Source organism: Coenobita brevimanus, chromosome 47, assembly GCF_032717465.1.
Source record: "Coenobita brevimanus isolate Jiangsu-jjx chromosome 47, ASM3271746v2, whole genome shotgun sequence".
NCBI classification, from domain to species: Eukaryota; Metazoa; Arthropoda; class Malacostraca; order Decapoda; family Coenobitidae; genus Coenobita; species Coenobita brevimanus.
In genome coordinates, this window is record NC_137000.1 from 28,499,630 (window position 1) to 28,525,043 (window position 25,414).

At 40.7% G+C, this 25,414-nt stretch overlaps 1 protein-coding gene across 1 annotated transcript in view; it reads left to right on the forward strand.

Annotated features, from left to right (window-relative positions):
- Positions 1-380: 380 nt before the first annotated feature.
- The window catches only part of LOC145399136 (uncharacterized), a 125,614-nt gene continuing 100,580 nt past the window's right edge, over positions 381-25,414 (forward strand). Inside the window, exon 1 of the mRNA XM_080271874.1 lies at positions 381-462. Coding sequence (XP_080128000.1) covers positions 381-462 — 82 coding nt within the window. The remainder of the gene's footprint in view (positions 463-25,414) is intronic.

Below are 25,414 nucleotides of genomic sequence, written 5' to 3' on the forward strand. Positions count from 1 at the left end.
GTATTTTTTAAGATCATATTTGTTAGGACAGCTAATCCCACTGAACATATTCCTTGAACTTGAATTTAGTCATCTTCGCGCTCCCAGCATCAATGGGTGAGAGAGCGCCTGTGTTATTGAATTTTGTATGGTTGGCAGCCCTGACGCGCGTGCGGACATAGGATCTAAACAAAGCATTCTTTTAGGGTAAATGTCACGCAAATTTATAAGGAAGATACTAGTATAGCGGAATTTTTCGGCATTATTGTATATTAGGATTTTAATTGATATAAAAAGGAGATATAAAAAAATTAATAACAATTGTTAAGTGTGGTGAAACAGGTAAGTCCCTGAATGATTAAGGGAACGAATGTAACCCTATGTTTTCAGTTTGAGCCAAGATGGCTGGAGCTGAGGACGAGCCGATGCACCTCTATGAGGTGTTTCAGAACTGTTTCAATAAGATCGCGAATAAGCATACCGGTAAGTAGTTGTTTTTTTGTTTCTTGAATGTCTGCAGAATCATTTGGGATATGAATAAAGAGGTCTTGTTCCTATTTCGCAAAATTAATGGGCAAAGTAGCGAGTCTGGTGAACTGTTTGGGTGGCTGCCATGATGGGCCAGGATAACCAGTGGCCCCATCTCTGGCACTCTGGCACTCCCGTGCTCGCCCAGGACTCACCAGGGGCCTAACCTCATCCTAAGCCATATTCTCGGGATGCTGCGGACATGAAATTCTTTTTCTAATGAAAATGGCGCCAGAAGTGTGTCCTTGTTGACGTAGAGGCTGTCAAACTGTCAGATGAGCCACTTGCATTTCAGATGTTTTTTTTACACATCCTTCTTTATTTGGTTTGTTATTTTCATGTCATTATATGTAACTGGTTGCCAGTCCTCTTATTTTGTGTTGACCAGCTATATTATACTCATAATTCATTGGAAAATTAAACAATGACACTTAAGATGCTAGCAAGGAGTTATTCTTACTCAAGTCTTACAGGTGTACCAACCCTTATGCAATATTGAAACAGTATTAAGAATGTCTATTCATTCCATAATTTATTACTGTGTAGGTGATGTGATCTCTTATTGCAGGATTGAACACAGATGGAAGCACTTTTTTGTAGATGGCAGCAGTTTTTAAAGCACATATTTTGCTATCAGTTTGTGTAAACAGTTATTTGTAGTGTGAAAAAATAAGTTGATGTTTATCCAGAATAAGTAATTTTACCCATTTTAAAATGCAGGTTAAGATCATAAGTTCAGTAAACAAATGATTACTAACAGGGCAGCATTTGCATAGATTTCTACTTGTAGTTGTGGAAAACATTGGTGTGGTCAGATGTCATGATGTGTTGCAGTACATATGTGTGGCATCATGCTGGTGTCAAATATATCTGTATCATTAGAAAAGTTATACCCAATATAGTGGAATAGAAGTTTCTTACTTATAGCCAATAATGAAACTTCGAAAAACTGTATTCTTATTCATACAGTATCTGGGCTTGGCACCTGGATTCACTGTTCACTGCCAGGAGTTCGTTGAGCACTGTGCCTCATCCGTCTTCACTCTTTAATTGTATATTTTATATTTTTACTTATATCTGGTATTCTGATGGTTATAAAATGACCTAACTCTAACATCTACCACTAGTCTCAGTCGTATTTGAATGCCTTGTTCATTCTGCACTCTATCTATCTATTGCCAGATGCCATAATCCGGTAAGGGGTGGCCATTTGACTTTGAGTTATTTGTTTTACGGGGAGGGGCACGAACCCTCCACCAACCCACTTGTTGACACGTAGGGAGCACGTATGGTTTGGTTATATGGTTACCACCCAGTGTTGTAAATGGTATCTTAGCTTACAGGAAACCATTTGGCTTGTCATTCAATGTAAAGCCACCTGTAAAGGAAAGAAAAGCAATAAGAAGTGACAGAAAAGATGGGAGAAATAGGAAGAGAGTAGAGCAAGCACAGAAAAAGAATGATAAAGGCTAAGGAAGAAGTAGGCAGCACTACATCGGGAGTGGATGGTGGTCACCACAATCTACCACCATTCTGCACTCATGTAATATTCTGCACTCATCCTTATAATATATATATATATATATATATATATATATATATATATATATATATATATATATATATATATATATATATATGTCCATCCATCCATCCATCCATCATCCAATCCTACATTGTCCCATGAGGAGCATAGGAGCCAGGGGCTAGGCAGTTGCTCTCGACATTTAAGATGAGAGTGACCAGCCTCACTCATCCCTGAGTGGCATTACATGAGCAGTCAACCCCAACCATCCCTTGGATATAAACCTTCACCGGCTCAATCTGACTGGAGCGCAATAATTACCCACTAAACCACCAGGTGCCAAAATTTGGCTATATGGTTACCACCCAGCATAGTAAATGGTTTCCTGGTGTACAGGAAACCATTTGGCTTGTCACTCATTGTAGAGTCACCCACAGGCAGAAGGAAAAGGAAAGACTGAAGGAAAGAAAGACAGAAGAGGGAGTGTAAAGTCACCCATAGGCAGAAGGACAAGGAAAGAATGAAGGAAAGAACAGAAGAGGATGGAAGAGAGGAAAGGGCAGACACCTGATAGCTGCACTACATCGAGTGAGTGGATGGTGAGCGCCCCCACCTACCACATATATATATATATATATATATATATATATATATATATATATATATATATATATATTTATATATATATAAAGGTGAATGTAGGGAAGAGTAAAGTGATGGTCTTTGAGAGAGGTGAAGTCCGTGAATGTACAGTGAGGTTGGATGATGAGGAAATGGAAAATGTGAGTACGTTTAAGTAGTTGGGGAGTGTGATGAGTAAGGATGGAAGTTTGGAGGGTGAAGTGCTTGACAGGGTACAACAAGGAAGAAAGGTTGCTGGTTCCTTGCAAGCAGTGATAAGAAACAGGGAAGTGAGCATGGAAGTGAAAAAGTTACCACATGACAGTATTGTGATACCAACTCTAATGTATGGAAGTGAAGCTTGGACGTTGTTGGAAGGACACAAGTCAAGAGTGAGAGCAGTGGAAATGAGTTATTTAAGAGGAGCCTGTGGAGTCACATGGAGAGACATGCTGACAAATGAAGATATAAAGAAGCATTGTGGTGTGGATGTGGATGTGATAGGAAGTGTTATGAGGAACACACTGAGGTGGTTTGGCCATGTGGAGAGGATGGAAAGTGAGAGACTGATGAGAGTGTATGTGAGTGAGGTGGAGGGTGGGAGAGGGAGGGGTAGGCTGAGGATGAGATGGAGGGATGGAGTGGAGAGGTATATGAGAGAGGGGGGTGTGAGTTGGGAGCAGGGCAGTGAAATTGCGGGGGACACGGCGACGTGGAGGCGATTTGTTTGTGGCCACCCCGTACGGGATTGAGGCATCTGGCAATAGATAGATAGATAGATAGATATAGTATATAGCTAGCCTATACTGGAGGTAGGTAGATATATAAAATGTTAATGCCAGCTGTATACTGTATTATTATTTTACGAAATTCTGGAAAAATTTAATTTACCATAAATGTCTGATTTGTTAGAAAATGCCTGCCCTGCTGTAGGTAGAGTAGGATATAAGGGTTGTCATTGATTAAAAAAAAAAAAAAAGAATACAGTAATTTGCATTAATTTCTTGAAAATTTGTACGAAATCGCTTGGACTAGGCTCGTATGCTCCTGATGGGACACTAAAAGGTTGAATAAAAGATAGATGGACAATATTCATGGTTATACTCGACCATTTTTCATTATCTGTCCATCTTTTCTTGTATGTTATTTTTGTATTTTGATATTTGTATTTTTAGATCACATTAAAAGTTTTCTGGAAATTCACTTTCAGCCAGTCATAGTTAAGAAGCAACCAGTACTGCTTCACCAGTAACTACTTAACAATATTATATCTGCAGTGGTTTGGCCACGTGGAGAGGATGGAGGGTGAAAGACTGATGAAGAGAGTGTATGTGAGTGAGGTGGAGGAGGGGGAGGCTGAGGATGAGATGGAGGGATGGAGTGGAGAGGTATATGAGAGAGGGGAGTGTGAGTTGGGAGCAGGGCAGTGAAATGGCGAGGGACAGGGCAACGTGGAGGCAATTTGTTTGTGGCCACCCCGAATGGGATTGAGGTGTCTGGCAATAGATAGATAGATAGATAGATAGTTGTTTGGTGAGGAACATGATTAATAGACTGCTAGAGTGTCTTGGAAATTACAGTATATAGCTGATGGTGTGGCATCATACATGGCACTATCTGCTTGGGCATTCTTCAGTAACCTTAGGGATCACTGATTTTAAGTGGTTGATACCAGCAGGTTGGAATCCGCAGAAATGAGAATGTTGAGATGGGTGAGTGTGGCATCATTGAGAAACAAAATGGTGTGTTGTGGGAGAGGTTTGACCTGGGAGATATTGGACATGTGATGTGAACCACTGGGTTGGGATGGTTTGGATATGTTGAGATGAAGGGGAGGGTGACTGGTTGGCGAGGGTCATAAGTATGAATGTGGGGCAAAGGTTCCCAGAGATGGACTGAGGTTGACATTGGATGAAGTCCTGGATGGAGACTTCAGGGACAGGGAATTGAGTAGGGAAGTGGTTCAAGGTTGTGACACACGACGAACTGCATTCAGGTGAAAAGACTTACGGTACACATTTTAGCATGGTCACTGGTCTAGTCAGTTAGCGAAATGTAATGTAAATGTAAAGTATGTAATAAAACACATAACTCCTAGGAATTTTGTCCAGGGCAGACTACCCATGGTATGTGAAGGGGATATTTTGGATATTATTCAGATAGCCTACTGGGGTGGTCGTAACTTGGATCATGTGGGGTTAGGTTAAATGGCCACTCTCGGATGACTTCAGTCAACCCTCATTTAGTACATAGCTGTTGAGACAGCAACACAGTACCTCCCTCAGAAGTCATATAATAAGATTATAAAGCAACACATTACCATGAACAAGCAGCAGATGTCATAGAATGGACAGTCACTAAACATTTACCAAACAATGGGTCTGCACTCGTACCTTTGGTGGGCCAGGTCTTGCATCTAGAATGAATAGCTGTTATCAGAACAGTTCCCCAAAAAAGAGTTTAAAGTGTGACTTTAGCCAACCGGTCAAACCGTTTAGTCATAATACAGCATACTCTTGTCTTACGATGAGGATGTTTGAAAAAATCCATCGTATAACAAGTTATCGTACCTTATTTAGTCAGCTGTAGCCTAACATGAATTCAGTGGAGACATATTTTTGGCCAAGGGTCACCCACCCAACTAAGTCTAAAAGCAAGTTTTCACTTCACCTCAACAGGAACAGTACCATAATTACAGGATATTTCATTTCACTGCACTTCACTAGCTTCTTAACACCAAAAATAAGGATAAAAATTTGTTTCCAGCTCACGTAGACCTAAGCTGTTAGTTATTTCAGTTCACTGCACTTCGCTTCACTTGCTGCTTGAACCCCAACTCTGCATTATTGTTTCATCAGCAACATTAGGACACCTGATAGTGGCAGAATTCAGAGGCCATCATGGAGCAAACAAATGACTTTAAGCTTTCTTGTTGATGATTGTACAAGCGAAATTAGAGATTGTATATTGACCAGTGAGGCTTCTTGAGGGATCATAATGATCATGTATTTAGTTACATAATGAAAAAAGATCCCAACTTTTTCATCATCACATACAAGTTCATCATATAACATGGGTCTGCTGTACACTGAGAGCAATGATAAGGAATAAGGAAGTGGGGATGAAAGTAAAATGTTGCATGACAGTTATGTGATTCCCACTTTAATGTTTGGAATATAAGTTAGGATTGCATTGCAAGGATTCAAACCACAAGTGAGAGGAACAGAAATAAGTTCCAAGAGAGGAACCTGTAGAGAAACAGACGTATGAGAATGTTATGATATTGATATGGGTGTACTTGGAAATTGTTAGAAGTACCCTGAGAGGGTTTTGTCGTGTGGAGAGAATGGAGAATGAAAGGTTAACTGGGAAAGTGTATATGAGTGAGGTGGAGTTATATGATTGATGGTGAATTGAGGAGAGGTAGTCTGATGGTGGAAGATGGGTGACATGGAGGCAGTTTGTTTGTGGCCACCACTTCCTCGAATTAAGGCATCTGTTTACAGTTAGGTAGATAATTTTCTCAGTTACTCCTAACAGAATCGCACCAATATCAAATCATTTGAATAATCTATTCTTGATATACAGTACAGTACTGCATTACCTAAGATGTGCCACAGCTTGAGGGAAAAAAATTATAGGCGTGCTCCAGACTGAAAAGGAGTTAGCTACGGTAGTGGGTGTTAGCTTAGATGAAATCCTTTGGTACAATGTATACCAGTAGCAGAGAAATTGTTTCTAGAGTTACTTTGTTTTTGAAGCAATTTACTAAATCCTTTGGTACAATGTATACCAGTAGCAGAGAAATTGTTTCTAGAGTTACTTTGTTTTTGAAGCAATTTACTCTTAGGATTTCCCATAGGTGAGCAAAAATGTCTGGTGTGTAGCCTGTAAAAAAACAAAAACAAAACAGAACAAAAGTGTACCGACAGCAGTGAAAGGATTGATGCTTGGGCATGAATGGAATTGGGAATCTAACTGGATGGTGAATGTACAGGTCCTCCCACTATGACATATTAACAGGTGCCAAGAAGCTGTCTGGCAAGTGGGTAAAGGCAGGGTGTGTATTAACAGTTCAGAATTGCTTGAGCATTGTTTTTATACAGCAGTTGACGATTGTAGCCCCCTCAGCTTGTCTTCTCTTCATGGTCAGTTTACAATGCTTGGCCTTTGAGATCACAATGATTTAGCTATTAAAGCCTTCCATTTACAGTGACATCATTGTGATATTTATGGGTTCAGTTCCTATAAGATGATGGGAGTTTTTCAGTGATGCATGGTAACTCCACCAGTGGGAGTTTGATGGTTTTCTCTTAAACATGCTGGACTTGGGTGGCCTCACCTAGGAATCCCGATCCCTTGAAGGATGTTAATATAGGATTGGGTGTTGTTTGCCATGACTTTTCATTTTCTCACCCCTCAGACTTACTTATATTTGTCCTGATATTAAAACTGTTTGTAAAGATTGACCTTCTGACTTTAGTTCCCTCTTGTTTGTAGGAACTGTTGCTGTGCTGATATCCTGTCTGTGGCAAATTTTTTCATCTTTGTAAAATTACACCTTCCTTACTTGCTGTACATTTGCTCTAATTCATTGTGTCCAGAAAAGGTTAACATTTTTTCTCCATACCCTCTAACTATTGCTTACTTGCTTTAATATAATTCTGAAACTTTTTTGTTTGATAGCACATTTTACTGTGGAACCTTATGCAAGTAGCCTGACTTTCTTAACTATTCAGAATGAATGTCATCAAGGGTATTCTAATGGCAGTCTTATATTTGATTCCTGGATATAGGCTAATATTCTTCTTTTGGAATATTGGTGAAGCTTTCTGCCATTTTGCTAGACATAACCAGGGCCATTGGCAGTCTGGCAAAATAATTTTCCAAAATTGTCATGTTGATTTTACCATACCCATTCCCCTTTATTTTCATGTCAGAGAACCTTTCTTGTGGGAGTTTCTGTAATTGCTGTTGGAAATGGCCACTGTTAAAGCTATCAACAAAGGTTTTCCCCTTGATCATACCCTCTTATTGTCTTCAAATAATTCATCACTGATTTGAGCTTTAGGGTACATCTAGGACTGTTCATGATGCACTGATTGCTCCATCTGTCACTGTGCCATCTGTTTCCCATAATATCCAACACTAGTTGTTGCAGCACTCTCATCATAAGACAATGTCCATTATTTCTGGCATGGGCTAAAAGGAACAAAAAGGAACGTATTTGATGTTTCAAAAATGTAGTTCCTCCATCTTTCTATTTGACACAGTTCCTCATAGGTAGCTTTCTTACTCTGCAGCAACATGGAAGTCAGTCTATTGTCTTTCAATATCAATGGTGTGGTCTTTTTTTGTGGTATATTGTGGAATGATCATATTCTTGGTATACAGTTCTGTATACTTCTCTTCCACCACATAGCTACAGCTGTACTTCAAATGAATTAAGATACTTTCTTCAGTTCATCTCCCCTTCTTTTGCTAACACACAGTCTGTTTCGTTGTCACAGTATTTCATTCAGTAATTTTTCTATTACCGGTACCGGTATTTGTACACTTGACACTGTGTAACTCCCCTGCTACATGACACATGACGTTTGCGGGACGTTTCTGTCCAGTACTCATAATTTGCGGGCTCCTGGCCTTTGGTTTCTTCTTTCTTGCATAAAAAAAAAAAAAAAAAAAAAAAAAAAAAATTGATCTGTCTAACTCAAACTTTGATTCAGGAGTTGCTGGTAACTGTAATTTTCATTTTATCATTTACACAGCAAGTCAGCTGTGGAACAAACTTTCATCAATGACTGTAGTATCCAGTCATTCAAGCAAATTGTTCAAACATCTGCAATTGAATGGTGTTGGTTTTTGCTTTCGTATTATTACTTTCATGCTAAGCAAGATATTATGTCTAGGATTTTTTCTTTTGTGTTTGAACATAATGCAAGTTTATGCCAAATAATGGTCATTACACAAGTTGGAAATATATTTAGAGTGGTTATAGCCCAGCAGCATCAGTCAAAGTGGAGTATAGAGTAATAGTGAATATAAAACTTGCTCTTCCTGTTGTATTGGAGTACTTGACTATGGTGAATTTTATTGATTTTGATTTAAAATACCCTGTGTGTCAACAAGTGGGTTGATGGAGGATTAGTGCCCCTCCCCATAAAACAAATAACTCAAAGTCAAATGGCCACCTCTTGCGGGATTGTGGCGTCTGGCAATAGATAGATAGATAGATTTAAAATATGAGTATGGTAATTAGTAATTAATGTATTGCAAAGAAAAATTACCCATGTTAGAATTTCTCTCAGGGGATTCCTTGTCAGCATTATCAACATAACCAGTTGACTCGTAAGCATATCATCAGGAAGCTAATAGCAGCAGTTTGGAAGAGCAGGATCAAACATATAAGAGTCAGCATTCAGTATGAACAAGTTATTATTGTTCAAAGTTTTTGTCATATTTTGTAAATGGTTTAAGTAAAGTTTTAAGTAAGTAAATGGTTTATGTACAGTAAATTTGTAAATATATCACCATAGCTAGCCTCTGGGTGGTACTGTACCATTAGCAGTAAAATAAACAATGTTATTCTTATAGTAATAGGTTTATGATTGTTATATTGTATTTACCTACTTATTCTAGCCAACATTATATTTTTGTGAATCTTGTTGTCTTGTGTAAGTTTTTATTTTCCTTGTAATTAACACGATAAGGGTCATTGGAAATTATAGCCATTATCATATTTTTATGAATTGTGCCATCTTGTGTAAGTCTGTATTTGCCATGTGACTACAAGCATAAGGGGCACTGGGAATTATGGGGTGAAAAGCTGAATCTGTTCTTGGAAGAGAGTAACCAGTTTGGCCACTGTTGGTGGAAAGACAGGGATTGAATATAATGCGGTCTCAAAATTCATTATTGTACATACTTGTGGGGCAGCTGTGAATGTTTTTGATTAGGATCAAAGGTAATAGTGCTGGATTCCCCCCCCCCCCTCCCCAATGCAGTTATTCTCAACAGAGGTGGTAGAAGTGCCGATATCCATTTAAGAAGTTTGCTGAATTGCCACACAAGTGCCACGAGTCACTGAGGTGGGTGTTGGGGGATATTTTAGATGAGTCATTAACTAAGACAAAGGGTGAGCGGAAAATACGCTGTGTAGTCTATAATCAGGTGGGTGCTGTCATACAAGTGGGATATGTTAATGGAGGACTGCGCAGATAGTGGATACTCATATATTTAGTAGGGGGGTGGGGGAAAGGGATTGCAAAACTTTTTTAATGGAGTACATAACGAATTAGAAAAATAGGGTTAGGTTAACTGACCTAGCACAGGCATCACTGAATTCTTATCTAAATTACCCATTATCATAGCTTCAGATTCTTGTATAGTTGATGCTTGTTTAATGGGACCCACCAGTAATTGGCCTTTATCTTCCCCAAGTTTTTGTAAAACTGAAAGTGTTTATCATCTCTGTTACTAATGAGACCTTCCCTGGCTTTGCATGAAGCCAGTGTTCGTAGGTACTGTACTGAGAAGAGATGCATACCATCAATCGAACTTAGTGGGGAGTCATCAGGAAACTTTTCGAATGAAAGAGTGTTCAGGTTGCTCCATTACATCTGTTGGAGGGAGAGGAGAGAGGGGATTTTTTGCACACAACATTGATGGCTGTGGACCCGTACAGGACTTGTATATACAAAACTGACTAGAACTGCCTATCACAATTGGGCATGGCATGTGAGAGGACACAAGAGTATCTCCATTTCAGCTTCCTGACCACCAGTGCAAGGGGGTACTGTATAGAATAATAATTACATCCTGGTTAGATGGGAGGATACTGTACTGGAACACAGTACTGTAATAACTGAGGCTGGTGGTTTGAGAGACTTGGATGATTTAAATCAATAGAAACCAAGCCCAAGTGAGGTTTGTTTAAGAGCCAGATAGGTCAAGGCTTACTAGTACCTGATGATCATGGTCTCGGAATTTAAATGAAATGATTAAATGAAATGATTAAAAGTTTTTCCAAGCCAGAATACAGTTGTTTAGTGGTAGCAAGAACAATGACATCATTGTGGTGGAGGGTTACCAGTCAGAGAAATAGTACTTTATAGAAGGCTGGAAAGTTTTTGTCAACTACAGTAGGGCCCCGCAACTAACGTTTTTTTGACTAGCAATTTCAAGTCTAGCGATAGGATAGAAACTGTCTTCAGCTTCATAATTAGCGACAAAAACCTTGAAACTAGCGACTCCGTGGCAATCGTCATCTAGCAAGCGAGCTGCGAGGTGCATTTCGACTCGTTTTCCTAGCAAGCGAGCCTTGTTTAGCGAGTGAGCCGCACCTAGCGAGTGAAAAAGCACAGTGTTGAAGACAAGAAGAAAATCATTATACTCATGAAAGATGGCTTGAAAACTTGTGAAATTGTGAGGCAGTTGAATGTTCCGGAATCGATGTGCGTAACATAAGAAGAAACAAGGACAAGATAAAGGAAAGCTTGAAAGTGGCAGACAAATACTTCTCACGTGCTGGTGATAGTGGTGGGGGAAGATGAAGGACCAGATGATGTTGCCCCACTCAGCCCCATTGAACGTAACAAATATGAAGGGGTTGAGAGTGATAATGAGATACTACAGGAGATACGGAGAAAGGCTGTTGCTCGAGAAGGTGGCAATGGTGGAGAGGAGGGTGGCGATGGTGGAGAGGAGGGTGGTGTTGGTGGAGAGGAGGGTGGCATTGGTGGTGGTGGCGGCGGCAATTACTCCCAGTAAGCATGCGCACTCCCAGCTTCCAACTTTTTCATTATTAAACTGCATTCTGAGCATTTAATGGTGACTTTTTGTTGCTTTGTCCTATTAATTATAAGAAGTATATAAAAATGTGACTATTTAGTCAATAAAAGTAGACAGAAATGGAAAAATAGTCGAACTTTCTAAATGTTCGTCTATTTTTATTTTTTGCTATATAAAGTTTGCCTCCAAACTAGCGGTTTCATGACTTGCGAGTTTCATCAGTCTCTTAAGATCGCTAGTTGTGAGGCCCTACTGTAGAACACTCAAGGATGAAACAAGGAGGAGTGAACTCATATACTGTATATCCACCAGAGACCACTGTATGATCAGAAATCCAACTAGCCATGAGTGCCATAATGAAGACTCCACTTTTTAGCCCACCATTCAACCCACACAGATGTTTAGGTAGCTACTACTACTGTTGTTGTTGTTGTTGTTGTTACCTCAGGCTCACATGGGTGTGGAGCTGGTGGAGTGAAGGAAACCAGTCGCTTCAATGGGTCTTTTTTTTTTTTATTATTATATATATATATATATATATATATATATATATATATATATATATATATATAAATGTTATGATGAAGGGATGCCTTTGTTGTAATAGCTGCACGAGGCAAATATGTTTTGATGTGGGGTGCTGTATTACAGTGAGGGCATAGTTGATTGATTGTGAGGTATATGAGGTCTGTTCAGAAAGTATCCATCCTCAGGCCCTAAAAAAATAAAAGCTTACCTGTTGAGCTTGGACACTAATCCCCCTCGAAGTGGACCCCTTCTGACTTGACACACTTAGCCCAGCATTCTTTCCACAGCTTGAAACATTTTTCAAAGTCGGTTTTTGGTATTTCCTGCAAGTTCATTGTCACATCTGTCATGATCTCTTCTCTCAGATGAACATTGCTCAAGACATGCTGGAGTATGCAAATGGTGATTCGGAGTTTCGGAAGACTGTTATCACTGGAGATGAGACTTGAGTGTACATATGTGACCCAGAAACCAAAGCACAATCGTCCCAGTGGAAGCATGCAGGGTCACCTTGGCCAAAAAGCATGATAGGTCTGCAGCAAGGTGAAATGCACTCGCATGTTGATAGTTTGTTTCGATTACCATGGTGTTGTGCATCATGAATACGCACCATTAGGTAAGACTGCCAACAAATATTACTACCTCTATGTTATCTGTCATCATGATGCAGTTTGGCAGAAGAGGTCAGACCTTTGGAAAGTGCAACATGACAATGCTGCTGCCCATTCATCTCAACTGATTCAGGGAATTTGGGCCAAGCACAATATCCTGCAGGTCTGACAGGCTCCCTGCTCGCTAGACATGGTTCCATGTGACTTTTGGTTATTCCCCAAGCTCAAAACTCTGCCAAAAGGCTCCCAATTTGAGACAAGAGAAGAGGTCATGATGAATGGGACGAAGCAACTGTGGAGATACCAAAAACCGACTTTGAAAAATGTTTCAGGCAGTGGAAAGAATGCTGGGCTACATGTGTCAAGTCAGGAGGGGCCTGCTTTGAGGGGGATTAGTGTCTTAGCTCAACAGGTTAGCAATTCATATTTTTAAAGCCTAAGGTTGGATACCGGTTCTTTCTAAACGGACCTAGTATACAGTATTGTGCTCGTACTGAAGCATTTACCTGGGCTTGGGATCTTCAACACCATTTTCAGGTTTTTGATTAAGATATTTATAAGCAGTTTAAAGAGACAGGGAAATAACCTCCCGAAGACAGTCATAGAACTAGTTACCAAACAACCATCTTGCAAAATACTTTTGTTCTGTTCATCTCCAGATATGGATATGGTACTGGGCAAGTTTGATTCAGACATACCCTCCAGCCTGTTTTATTTTGTACAATAATTCTTTTCATAGGAATTACAAATGCAAGAATATGAGAAGCAAATTTTGGGAAATGTCATACATTTGCTTGCAAATGATTTTTTTTTTTCCCTAGGAAAGGATGTATTATGTTAGTCAATTCTCGTTGCCATATACCTTACTGTAATTAGTTGCATGATATGACTCCATTTAGTCCTGTCTTGTACAGCAGTTACTCTCTGGATTCAGAGAAAAGAGATTATGTTGTCAGCAAATGTAAGTTAGCTCATCATTGAAGGTAACTCTTACCATCCCAAATTAAATTTCTCAAAGTCTTCCAGCAACTGTGAGTTCAGTTTGTATAATGTGTCATTAGTAGATTTTTTTTTTTTTTTTTTTTTTTTTTTTTTTAGTGAGTTTAATAACAGTATCTTCTCTGTAGATGATTAATAATACTTTTACATACCTGTATGTCTTCTAAGTTTTCTGCCACATTTTACACAGCAACAAAATTGTGATAAATGTCATGCAGTGGTTTGGTAACCTCTGATGTCTTGTCACCTATTGTACTTGGTTACTAAGTTTTTATTTAGCACAAGATTAATTTGATGTGTTAGGACTTGGGTAAACAGCTTGTAACTAACATGAGAAGGCCTTATCCGTCAACCCCCTGGGGTGGGGGGAGCAAAGACTGCGACTGAAGAGTTGAGTGGAAGGATGGGATTGGAATGTATTGGTGTTGTGATGAGGAGGGGTAGATTTAGATGGTTTGGGCATGTTGGGAGGATGGATGATAACAGTTGGGTGCAGAGGAAAATGTTGAGAGGATGGAGGATGACAGTTGGGTGCAGAACATGAGAAATGTGAACATTGGGGGTAGGGTTGCGAGAGGCGGACCGAAAAATACCTTTGATGAGGTCATAGAGTGTAACCTCAGGGTTAAGGGATTGAATAGGGAGTCTTCCTGAGATCGAACAGCATGGAGAGCTGCCATTAGTTGACCGGGGCCCATGCATGGAGGCATGTTGGAACCTTCATAAAAGTACGATACAATTTGTAGTTTTCAGGTCCATAAAGTCACATTACTGTATATATGGAGTAGTGTAGTAGATAGATTTTCCAAAGATTTGGGTGCTGCAATGACTTCAGAGCATTTCATATTTACTTTTGGTACACATGCATTTTTAATGAGATTGGTGGTTAGACCATCTTCATCTCCCACTGAGTCCCTCATCATTTCTTTCATACCTTTCTGTAGGCTAGTGTATCTTGTGCAGTGCAGGGAATCATTGTGTGTGCTTTTCTTTTTCCTGACCTGACTCTATGTTGATATTACTACTGTACAGTATGGTATATTGTCATAAAAAATTCTTTTTCTGTTATGATCACATGTTCTCTGTTAATTTAGGACTTCTCTGTTAAAATTTCTTGTGGCAAGCATTTGGGTTTTTGCCATGGCCAAAATTCCACATCCTTGTTTTCAACTTCAATTTTAAGGTTTGCTTGAATGTTGTTTATGATACTCTTTCTGTGATGATTCTTTTAACATATCCCACATTTACTGCACCGTTTCAGTGTAGTTAATCCTTCTCATCTTAAATGTCGGGACCAACTGCTTAGCCCCGGGCTCCTACGCTCCTCATGGGGCAATGTAGGATTGGATGATGAATGAATGAATGAATGATAATCCTTCACTTTGTTAGCCATGTCATTAATATAATCTTATCTCAGATTTACGATTTAGTCCATTCTAAGTTCAGTTCCTGCTCTTTCTCTTAGCGGAAGAGATTCATCACCATCCTACTGTTCCTTTCTGCAAATTTCAGTAGCAGTTGCCCTCTTACGTACAGTTAGGTATGGTAACCCTCCACTGCAGTCTTACATACCATATCTTTTTCATACTGATTTGCACTGAAGTTTCATTATTAGATGTAAAATGGACATTAGCATGTGCATTGTCCTGGGTGGGACTGGAAATCAGGTATAATTGTTCCTTTATACAAAGGAAAAGGGGAGAGAGAAGTATGGGGTAACCATAGGGGTATTTGCCTTCTTAGTGTGACTGGTAAACTATATGGTAGAATACTCATTGATAGGGTTAGGCATATGACAGAGGAGCTAGTTGGAGAAGAACAAGGGGGCTTTAGGAAGGGAAAAGGGTGTGTAGATCAGATATTTGTTCTAAGATGTTTAGTGGAGAAGTATCTAGAGAAGGGAAGGGAAGTGTATGCTGCCTTCATGGACTTGGAGAAAGCTTATGACAGAATAGATAGGCAAGGTATGTGGAAGGTATTAAGAATATATGGAGTGGAGGGGAAATTGTCGAGTGCTGTAAAGAGTATGTACGAGGGAGCTAGGGCTACGGTGCGAGTGGATGGTGAGCTGAGTGAGTTCTTTGATCTCAATGTGGGACTGAAACAGGGTTGTGTGATGTCTCCATGGCTGTTTAATATATACATGGATGGGGTTGTAAAGGAGGTGCAAGGTAGGGCACTGGATGTGGGGATGGCTCTAATGAATTAGGGTGAGATTTGGAAGATTCTGGTGTTGCTGTTTGATGATGATACAGTATTGTTGAGTGAAGATGAATGGGAGTTGCAAGGTTTGGTGAATGAATTTGGGACAGTGTGTAGGAGGAGGATTCTGAAAGTTAATGTAAACAAAGGTAAAGTTATGGTGTTTGAGAGGAATGAAGTCACAGAGTGTGCAGTGAGGTTGGATGGTGAGGATATGGAGAATGTGAGTGCATTCAAGTACATGGGTAGTGTGATGAGTAAGGATGGAACTTTGAGGGATGAAGTGCATGAAGGGGTACAGCAGGGAAGGAAGGTTGTTGGTACACTGAAAGCAGTGATGAGAAATAGGGAGGTGAGTATGGAAGTTAAGAAGCCACTGCATGATAGTATTGTGATCCCTACCGTGACGTATGGAAGCGAGGCGTGGACCTTGCAAGAGGGGAACAAGTCAAGAGTGAGAGCAGTGGAAATGAGTTACTTGAGAGGAGCATGTGGAGTGACGTAGAGGGACAAGTTGACGAATGAAGAAGTGAAGGAACGTTGTGGGGTGGATGTGGATGTGGTTGAGAAGATTAGGAGAAATACACTGAGGTGGTTTGGACATGTGAAGAAAATGGAGAATGAAAGACTGACTAAGAGGGTGTATGTAGGTGAGGTAGAGGGAGGGAGAGGGAGGGGTATACCGAGGATGAGGTGGAGGGATGGAGTTGAGAAGTATATGAGGGAGGGGGGGGGTGAGTTGGGAGGAGGGTAGTCAAATGGTGGGTGACAGCGACTTGGAGGCGTTTTGTCTGCGGCCATCTTTTGCGGGATTAGGGCGTTGGGCTATAGATAGATAGATAGATTGTACTGGGTACTTGATTGATTTCTGCAATACTTTACTGTGTACCTTTTAAATTTTGCTACTAGATGTGTTACTTGTTTCACTTACACCAAAAGATTCTTCATTATTAACTGCCAAGTGTTTGTGCGGTAGATAAAAAAATCAGTGTTGTACTCTGTTTCATCTTTTGTGCCTCTATTAGTGTTCCTTTACTACTCAGCTACAGTTGGGTGAGTGAATAATGGTCACCACCACTAAGTGTTAGTGTGACTCGTGAAGTAAAGGTGGCAGTGGAGTGCCAGTCATGTTTTATGTGCTGATTGGATTCCCATAGATGTGTAGTATGTTTTTCGTTTATGCATTGCCATCAGGGGCTCAGCTGCACATTCACTCATTCATTTGGGTAGCTGCTGTGGTGGAGCATAACCACATATACCTTTCAACTCTGCCCTTGTGGTTTCCTCCATGCAAACCTGAAGGTGGGAACTCTTCCCATCAGGAGTAACTTTTGGCAGGAACAACTGTCGGCTAGCTCTAGCCATGAGTTTATGTGGCCTCCATCTTGATCTACTGTACTCTATTCAGAGTTGTTGCTTTCAGATAGGCTACCACTCTTCTAGCAGGTTCATCCTCAGAGAGATATGTCACATCCCATCACCAGAGTTGGCATTAATGTATTATATAGGTAATAAGAGTGAATATTGATGAGATGCAGTTTGGGTTTATGCCAGGCAAAGGGACCCTGATGCCATACTCATTGTTCAACAGCTTCAGGAAAAATATATAGGAAAGAAAAGGGACCTGTGCTTTGTTTTTGTTGATTTGGAGTAGCCCTTTGATAGAATCCCTAGAGTGGTGGTGAAGTGGGCAATGAGAAAGCTTGGGATTTAAGAGTGGCTGGTTAGGGTGGTTATGGTCATGTATGTGGGACTGTGGGTGCTCACACCCAGGTAAAGGTGAAAGGAGTTTTGAGTTAGGAGTTTTCCATGAATGTTGGTGTGCATCATTCAGTCTTGACCCCTTGTTGTTTACCATGGTACTAGAAGCCCTCTCACCTGATTTCAGAAACGGATTCGTTTGGGAGATGTTGTATGCTGATGATTTGGTGTTGATTGCAGAGAATGAAAGGGAGGCAGAGGAATGATTTAGGAAATGGAGAGATGGTATGAGCACAAGGGCTTAAGAGTAAATGCAGAATAAACAAAAGTTGTGATATCTAGGGCTGGGGGCAGTACTGTCAAAGAAGAGGGGAAGTGGCCATGTGCAATTTGCCACAAGGGTGTGGGAAGCAATTCCATCTTGTGCAATGTTTGTGATAAGTGGGTGCATAAGAGATGTAATGGTATTAGGGGTAGACTGCGAGATAACACAGATTTCATATGTGTGGTGTATCTGGGAGAGCATGTAGAGATTGCCAAGCGTGAAAAGATTGAACTTGCTGGTGAGAGTCTTGAGCTTGTGGAAAAATTTTCTTATTTGGGAGACATGTTATGTGCTGGAGGTGGGGCAGGAGCTAGCTCTGTGGCCAGAGTGAGGAGTGGTTGGAAGAAATTCAGGGAGCTGTTGCCTCTCCTGATATTGAGAGGGCTCTTCCTCTGTGCTAAGGAATCTTTATATGTGTCATGTGTTAGGAGTGTAATGCTGTATGGTATTGAGCCCTGGGCAGTATAGAAAGAGCATATTTGCAGGCTCACATGTACAGAAATGGCAGTGACTAGGTGGATTTGCAGTGCATCTTTGAGTGCGAGGCCTGGTGAGGCTAGGTTTACTATGGAAGAGTTGAGAGGTAGGATGGGACTGAAGTGTGTTGGTGTTTTGATGGAGGGGTAGATTGAGATAGTTTGGGCATGTGGAGATGTGGTTGATAATTGGGTGCAGAAAGTGAGAAATGTTAATGTTAACAGTAGGGTAGCAAAAGGTAAACCAAAAAAGACCTGGGATGAGGTCATTGAGTGAGACCTCAGGAATAAGGGACTAAATAGGGAAAGTGCCAGAGATCAAGTCGCATGATGAGTCACCATTAGATGGCTAAGGCTGATGCATGCAAACATGTTGAAGCCTTCAAAAACGAGACGAAACGGAACAAATAGGCCTTTACATTCTAGTTGAGTGCAGTAATAACATGTTGAGCACTTAGTCATACTAGCAGTGTCCCACTTCACATGTGCTTATCCATGGGAGTAGGTGAATATTTCCTTTTGATATATGCAAGCTTATAGTAGGCCTTCCACTTGTGCAGGTAAAGCATTAACTCAGGATACCAGTGTAATGGGGTCTTTAAATGCCTGCGTTGCCCATAGCCAAAGCGTGGATCCTCTATTTGGCTCAGTGGTAATGTGCGCGTGGATAGAGCGTGGAGGTTGGAGTTTGAATCTCGGCCAGACTAATGTGGTTAATTTGGTGAGTTTCTTATCAGTTATTACATTGATTGGCAGCGGTTTGGGATGTGAGGCAAGGCTTGGTTGGCATTTTGATGTTGTTCCTTGGTTAGCTGGCAGCGTCCTCGTTCTTACGTCCCAGGGATGAGCTGTTCATTGTTGTCTGCGAAGTCCCCAATGGTGGCCTCCGATGCTACGCAACCATGTGTGTTCGAAACTCATCAAATTAATCACCAGTGGGAGAAAAGAGGGATGTAATGGGGTCTATAAATGCCCTTGTTGCCGGTAGGTAAAGTGGGGGATTCTCTGTTTGGCTCAGTGGTAACGTGTGTGCATTTGGAGCGCGTGGGCTGGGGATCGAATCTCGGCCAGACTAGTGATTAATTCGGCGAGCTTCATTTCAGTTATTACACTATGTAAGCAGAGCCTGCATTTTGGAGATTCATTTGCCATTATATAAATCTAGTGTATTGACCAACCTTATGACCTAAACCCAGCTTGCTTACTAGAGACCCTCTGTGACCCTAGGCAGAATGAAGATAGGCATCCAAGAGCTTAACCAGCTGTGTAGAGGTAAAGCAAACATAAGACATGAAAGAGATCGAAAGCAATAAATGAGTAGGAAGAAACTCACCTTGATAGATGACAATGGCTGGCTTACTGAATAAAAGGGGAGGGATCCAAGGCTGAGGACTTAAGGCTGGGACCTCCAACTCCTTGCTGCTGGTGTTAGTCTCTAGACTTGAACCCCACAAAATCAGTGGCAATGTTATCTGAGGGGTTTGCCACAACTAATATGGTTGATGGCCACTAGTGAGGCTGGTAGGGCAGACGAGGTAGGTCAGGTAGGTGAGAAGACTAGGAAGCTGCCCGGGTTGGAGGCAAAAGGTAATGAGACACTAAGATTGCTTGTTGATATTCTTATAGAGTTTGCTGTGCACTAGGTGTAAGTTAATGTCAGTTTGATTACTTAACTCCAGACACCGAGGCAGGTCGATGGTGTCCAGACACTTAAAACTTAGTGTACTCCCACCAGTGACCTGGGCCAGGCATATCAGTGAATAATGAGCAGTTTCTTATCACACTCACCTGTAGCATTCACGGCTAGGACTGGGGCTAGGCATTCCTTACTTGCCCTAAACCGAGAGCAGTCCTTTCCTCCCAAGTCAGGACTATGGATGAAGAGAGTCATCCATGCTAAACACCTGACACAGCTGATAGCCCCCTTCAACTGTACAGTAGTTCTATGAAACTTTGGAGGAAAGGGCTCTGCTGCTACCATGTCTGCACTACCAGCCTTGCCACTGTACCTAATGGAATGCAACTTGTGACCTGCCCAAGCTTGTGGAATCACCCATTATATTAAGTGGTGGAAAAATTTTAATTTACATCACAGTGACACCATGCCATAGATTTCTTTATGTGTTGCTTTAAGGTTATTACGATCAAGTGGTATACTGTATAGTATTTAACTCTCTCTGCCCTAGGACATGTCTCGTTAATAAATTTTCAGTCTTAAATAACATAGGATTAACCACCGTCATCCGCACTTCAGATACCCGAGTTGCTGACCTGAAGGCACATCCCTTCCGTTCTCGGTGTTCACAGGTGTTAAATTAGGTCGTATTGATACCAGGTGAAAACAGAGACCCTCGAGTATTCCTACAAAGCTGGGTTGAGTAATGAAAGGTTCGATATAAGGGAGGAACGGAATGCCAGAAAGAAGTTTGATGTCTCGATTGAGAGAGAGAGAGAGAGAGACTTTCCCCATCGTATCATAATGTGTTCTAGTAAAAGCTGTAAGGTTTGAATACCAGTGTTCCCTGTACTCCGTGAAGTAAGGGTTTATTGCAGTTCATAATTGCATATACGAGTAGTGCAAGTGCATAGTTAAACTTGCAAAGGCTTATTTTGAAGCCTGTAAATTTGTTAAACGTTATCAGATATAACAATACCGGTGTGTGTTATGTTGTATTTTAAGTCATGTACGGAAATTACAGTACGGTATATATTTTGTGGAATGCTGTTCGTAAATCTATTTAAGTGTGTGTGTGTGTGTGTTTTAATTATGCTTCCGGTAAGTACATTTGCGATAAATGATACAACAAAATATGCTTATGTAAGATACCTTAAGGACTTTTAAGGCTGTATATTACTGACATTATTATTATTATTATTATTATTATTATTATTATTATTATTATTACGATTATTATTATTTAAAAGCTTTAATCACATCTTGTAGGGTCATGATGGCATAACTTTACTGTATTGCGATGCTAGTTTTATTTTACGAGTTTATTATTTTTACGTATTTGCTATTTTGTGATTTTATATGCAGCATTAAATGAGTAACGTTGTACCCAATTGTAACGTATTTATGCTGAACGTACTATGCTGTTGTGTGTTTGTAAGTGCGTCGGAGGCCTTCACAGTCGGCGACGATTTAGAGTGAGAAATACGCGTAAAAAGTCCCACCAAGTCGGGCCAGCTTGACAAATGATGGCCTCCATTTTAATTTAACAAGTCGAACGTGGCGGAACAGTTTGACATTTCATTCATTATACGCTTTAAAATTGCCGGGGGGGAGATTTATCACTCTTTACGCGCGCTGCTCAAATCGAAATGGGAGTTGACGGTGGGGGGAGGTAGGCGAGGATTTTGTGTTTCACTGATTGTGCTTTGATTAATCGATCGTCTCTACTTGGTTATATATAAGGGAAGGAGGCAAGTTGGGGAGTGTGAGGATTGAGGGGGAGGGGGAGGGTTGAAGGGGAGTGTGATGGTTGAGGAGTGTGGTGGTTTAGGTAGGGAAGTACTGGTTGAGGAGGACTATGGTGGATTGTGAGGGAAAGTGGTGGTGGCCGAGAGACGGAGTATGGTGCTTGAGAGGGGAGAAAGTGGAGGTTGAGAATGGTAGTGTGTGGTGGTAGAGGTTGAATGTTGTGATTGAGGAGGAAGTGTGGAGGTAGGAAAGGATTATTGTGATTCAGTAAATCTGGTGGTGAAAACATGGTAAACACCGAACTATAACTACAGAGTGATTTTAAGTGTGGTTGATGGATGAGGGTGCCGTCAGCGTGTGTGCTACTCGTCGTGATTAACCTCGTGAAGCAAAGGACTTTTATATTAGTTTAATCGTGCTGCCTCCAGACGATTTTATAGTTTCTTCCAGACGACTTTACTGAGCTTGGAAAGGGACTCTGGTATTGAAGGGATTGATAATGGAAGTAGGTATTTAATATCTTCAGTTCAATCTGCCATATATTGAAATATTAATAGATTGTGAGGTAATGGTGGTGAAGGTGATGATATGTATGGTGGTTGTGGTTGTTTGGGTGTGGTAGTAGTGGTAGTAGGAGACGCCAAAGGGACCCGCGGCCATGTAGGAAGTCTGGTCCTCGTCGCAGCTACTTATTTACCGCTGTACCGTCGGTGTCGGGAATCATGTCGGTGGCCAGATAATGTAGGGATCTGCCGAGGGGCCACGGAGGGGAAAGTGATGGCATGACGGTCTTGCGTAACTTTACCTGGGTGGGATTTTGGGCTTGACATTTCCTTGCGTTAAACTGAGAATGATGTTACGGTTAACCCACTAGGGCTTTTCACCTGCTGAATAAAATCGTGTGGAGGTTGCTGGATTAGACTTGGGAAGTGCGACAGGAGTGAAAAAAATTTCCAGTCCTCCGCAGTAAGTCTTGTGCTATTCACGGTTGGACAGCCGTGGCCAGAAATAAAATAATTGTGTTCTTGTAAATTTATGAGGAAAACGTACTATGCGATTCCTCTCTCTCTCTCTCTCTCTCTCTACCGATATATATTTGTATATATGAAACCAGTTGGTTGTGTGAGTTTTCCTTCGATGAGCGCTGCGATAACGCTCCCGCGGTAACAAATGGTCGTAGTTTTCGAGTAACGATTTTCATTTTTCAGATCAGCAATTTTCTGGTGTTAGCGAGTGCCTGGTACCCCAACCACATACTGTACATTTCTTGTTGGGAGAGACAAAGGAAATTCCTCGTACTATGTTGAGTCCACCCAACTCTCTCAGAATTCCTAGAGCGAAATGGTGTGAGGAGAGCTGATGGGATGAAATGTATCGCTCCTCCAGTATGCTCGAACAGTTGCACGACTACAGTGATGGAGTATGTCACACGGGCTCCCCCTAGTTGTAGTGAAGCCGAAAAGCGCCGTAAATAACATCGAAAGTTCCCTGTTTGAAAGAATGTTAAAGAATAATAGAACTGTGTATAGCATTCCGTAAAACGTGCTGCCGGAAATTCACAACTCTTATTCGCTCAGGCCGCATAGCAATTTTACAGGTATCCCCGTCAAGGTGCGAATGTTTTTCTGGTTCCTCTGAAGTGGTGTCTTTTTGATTGGTAAGCTTGCGTGTACGGGGACCAAGGTTTCTCTCTCTCTCCTCTCTCCGATCCATGTAGCAGAGGAGTTGTTCAGTGTTTTGTTAAGTCTGATCCTGTTCTTTCTTATTTGCCACAAGAAGTCCATATGAACTTAACAAAATACTCAGAATGCAGTCCTTTACCCCTTTTGCCTTAAATTGTCCCAGATTTTTGTCCTTTTGCAACTAATTTAAGCCTAGTGGTAAAATACAACACTGTGGCTCTACATCCTTCTCATAGCACATCTTCGTGACTAGCATCATAATCTAGCGTTAATCTACTGGTACGACATAGTATTGAAGGTGAAGAGGCGGTAGTTTTAGGCCAGGGTAGAGTAAAAATGGTAAAGCAGTTTAAATTTACATCCTCCAAGTTTGCTTTCATTCATTAACGTGTTTAGAATGAATAAAACTCTATTGAAATAATTGCAGACTTACGAACAAGGTCTTCGATTTCATGTGGTGATGCTCGTTAGATTAGCTGATTGCGATGTAAGTGTTGTAAGTGTACGTACAAGTATGTATTGCATGGCCATGTAATCTTATTTAGGATGATGTGATTTGAACTTGTTTGCATGGCCTATGTATTTCGCGATTCAGATCTAACTTGGGTGCTGTGTTATCGTAATGGTACCAGCCGTGTGTGTTCTGTGGCGGCGTTAGTTTGATTTACTATGTCCATATTACTGTCATGTCTTTCTTGGTGGGGTATGATTTATTGCCATCGCTAAGTATACCCCAAGTTGTAATAAGATATACAGTTTTTATGTGTTGGTAGTTCTGAATTGCTTTGTTTACAGTTCACTTGCATGTCTTTGGAACTAAATGGTAAAGAGACGTTTTATAAGGCCACTGAACAAAAACTCAATTTAGTTTTGTATTGAGTAGGATTTCAACAGTTTACTTGCATGTCTTTGTAACTAAATGGTGAAAGAACGCTTGTGCCATGGAATAAAGCCGTACTCAATTTTGCTTTGTGTTTAGTAGCATTTCCTCCAGTCTCTTCCCCGTAAACATATTAAAAGATGATAAATATATTGATGATAACCGGGTCTTGCTCAGTAAATCTCTGTAAACGACCATGGAACATAGATGATATTTTTATGACTTTCATGAAGGATTAGGATTGTTTATGAAGTCGTAATCACTTTAAGAATCAAATTAGCCGCCAGTAAATCTTCCTGGAAATGGTGCAGCGGCGAAATGTGATTTAAGAACCCGTTGTGAGTTAAGCAGTGGTTGTGTTATTTATTTCTTCCTTTCCTGTACCACTCCGGTAATTTCACGGTGTGTGCTAACTCCTTCCCCCTCACCTGCACATTTTTTTTTTCTTTTGCATCTACTTCTTATTCTCTCCCTTTTCGTTTTGCATTTCTTATTCCCACAAAATCGTTTTTCTTTTCTATTTTTTCCCTTTCACTTTGCGTCGCTTTATATTCGTAAATTCAGGTTAGTTTGTCATTAAAATTGTCGCAGTCAGGATTCAAAAGCGTGTGTGTGTGTGTGTGTGTGTGTGTGTGTGTGTGTGTGTGTGTGTGTGTGTAATTCACGGTGCCAAATCGTTGCAGCCTTCCTTTTATTATTATTATTATTATTATAATTCTTTTCGACAAGGAGAGTACGTTTTCATCCCTATTTGTTTGTTTGTTTTTTCTGTTAGCAGGATTACTTAAAAATTAAAAGAGAGATTTTGACCAAATTTGGTGGGTAGATAGCCCATGTCTCAGGGAACAATCGATTAACTTTTGGGGCCGATTCGGATCGTATAATAGATTGTGGATCGGGAAAACACTATCTGCAAAACCCTAATCAATGATGAAAAAACCTAATGCACTATGAAGGGTGGTTTGGAAATCACGTTGCCCTTGTCGGAGAGATGCGCTCCATAGAGTGCCCCTTTAGTTATTGTCCTTCGTGCCCTTGCTTTAGACCACATCTTCACATTTTTTTAACCCCTCACGCTTTGCCTTTTCTCTTCCCTTTTAACTCTTTACTCCTGTTTTTGATCAGTCTTCTTCCCATGCAAGA